Source organism: Chrysochloris asiatica, unplaced genomic scaffold (assembly GCF_000296735.1).
Source record: "Chrysochloris asiatica unplaced genomic scaffold, ChrAsi1.0 scaffold00013, whole genome shotgun sequence".
Classification (NCBI taxonomy): domain Eukaryota; kingdom Metazoa; phylum Chordata; class Mammalia; order Afrosoricida; family Chrysochloridae; genus Chrysochloris; species Chrysochloris asiatica.
This window is the reverse complement of record NW_006408531.1, coordinates 28,026,924-28,028,959: the sequence shown is the minus strand read 5'-3', so window position 1 is coordinate 28,028,959 and position 2,036 is coordinate 28,026,924. Positions and strand designations below refer to the sequence as shown.

General features: G+C 36.8%; 1 protein-coding gene across 2 annotated transcripts in view; it reads right to left on the bottom strand.

The window, feature by feature from the left end:
- Positions 1-2,036, bottom strand: part of ECHDC1 (enoyl CoA hydratase domain containing 1) — a 34,019-nt gene that overhangs the window by 15,760 nt on the left and 16,223 nt on the right. Inside the window, exons 3-4 of one of the 2 annotated variants that reach the window (XM_006834682.1) lie at positions 1,079-1,083; positions 138-218 (exon numbers count right to left, since the gene is read on the bottom strand). In XM_006834682.1, the coding sequence (XP_006834745.1) occupies positions 138-218; positions 1,079-1,083 (86 nt within the window). The remainder of the gene's footprint in view (positions 1-137; positions 219-1,078; positions 1,084-2,036) is intronic. The other variant, XM_006834681.1, reaches the window with a different exon arrangement.

Genomic DNA, 2,036 nt, shown 5'->3' with positions numbered 1-2,036 from the left:
TTAATGAGAAGACAAAAAATATTCACCATGATTACTGTGTTTAAAAATGCATAACTTAATTGGTTTTTAGGCAAGAAAAGAAATTTGAGCATCTAGTAGTTATATTTATGCAAGCAGTAATGCCATTTTCAGCCTACCTGAAATCACATGCTGTAATAAATTCCGCTCCTCCACCTAGTGCTCGTCCTTGAATCAGTGCAACACTTATTAAAGGAAGTCTGTATATTAGAAAAAAAGGAAGTGTATGTCAATATTCTTAATTTCAATAATAATCTCGGAATGCTTTAAAATATTTTAAGAGGCAATTGTTGTTAAGTTCTGTTGAGTCGATTCTGACTCATAGCGACCCTGTATAGGGTTTCTGAGGAGCTGTGGGTTTGAACTGCTGACCTTGTGGTTAGCAGTTCAGTGTTTACCCTACACCACACCAGGACTCCAAGAGGCAGTAGAAAGCAAAACTATTGCACTGCCTTTATAATGAACGTAAGTCAAAGATCAGGGGAATCTTGACACTGTACAATGAAAAAAAATATACTGAAAGCATGATAATTCAAACTAAATGCCATGCAGTTTATCCAAAACCTCTCTGAATCATTGCATATTTTTTAAAATTAGAGCCACAGTATAATTTTCTTCCAAATGTTATATATATCACGGTTCTTAGAACTTCCCAGCAGCTGTCCATCAAGAATAATTCCAGGTTACATTGTCTTAGTCCATTTTTATTGGTATCAGGGTTGTTGTTTTTGTTGCTGTTAAATGCCTTGAGCTGGTTCCGACCCTTAGCCAACTCTGATTAGGGTTTCTTACAAGTAGCTGGTGAACTTGAACCACCGACCTTGTGGTCCAAACCAACTTTGCAGTTCAGCCCATTAACTCACAACGTCGCACCAAGGCTCCTGATGTCAGAGTAACAGTGGAAAAATTAAGGCTACTCAATGAAAGGAAACGTGGTAGAGAAGACTGAACTACCACACTGTTATTACAAAGGTGCCTATAAAAAATGTTTTTAATATTAACCTGAAATGATTCAGAGATTAATAAAAGAAAAAACTCCCTGATAAAAAGTACCTTCTACCTTTTCTGTTTAAAAAGACCCAGTTTGCAGGAATGTATAAATATTAAAACATAAACCTAAAGTGTCTTCAAAACGTCTAGTGATTTTCATTAGATGTTTTCAGAATTTGCTAACCAAAATGCAAAGCTACAGGTCTAAAGTAATTCAAAATTTTTTAACACACTGCCCCCAAATATAAAGAATTTTTGTTTTAAAAAAGTTTAAGACTTAAAAATACAAATTGACAGGTTTTGTGATTTCTAATTTTTCTACATTTGGAACAATGGGAATGGGAAGCTATCAGTCACAAGCATGTCATAATTTGTAACCCCAAAAGTACAGTGATAGGCTAATATAAAGATTTCCCTTTCTTTTTCACCCAAGTCACAAAGTTTATCTTCTGCCTCAGGAAACTTTAAAAATCCTCTCCAATCTCTTGTCTGTTTTCTCTCTCCTCTGAAAACAGATTATTCTACTATACATTCTACTTTGTTGTTGTTGTTGTTGTTAAGTGCCACCAAGTTGATTCCAACTCATAGCAAACCTGTACAGGGTTTCCAAGGAACAGATGGTGGGTTTGAACTGCCAATCTTGCAGTTAGTAGTTCAGTGCTTATACTGCCATGCTACAACAGGACTCCATGCTTTATCATAGGTAGTAATGTAAGTTCTTTAGGGACAAGGGCTCTGTCTTAAGTCTTTTGTTGTCCTGTGTTTCTCTTATCTTTCAAATACTTTTGTATACTCATACTTCACCTTGTTGATAGGTACGGTTGCATCAGTTCTGACTTACAGTGACCCTATGCACATCAGAACACAACACTGCCCGGTCCTACACTATCCTCAAATTGTTGTTACATTTGAGCCCATTGCTGCTGCTACTGTGTCAACACATCTCTTTGTTGGTCTTCCTCTTTTTCGCTGACCTCTCCACTTTACCAGGCATACTGTCCTCCTTCAGGGACTGGACACTCCTGCTA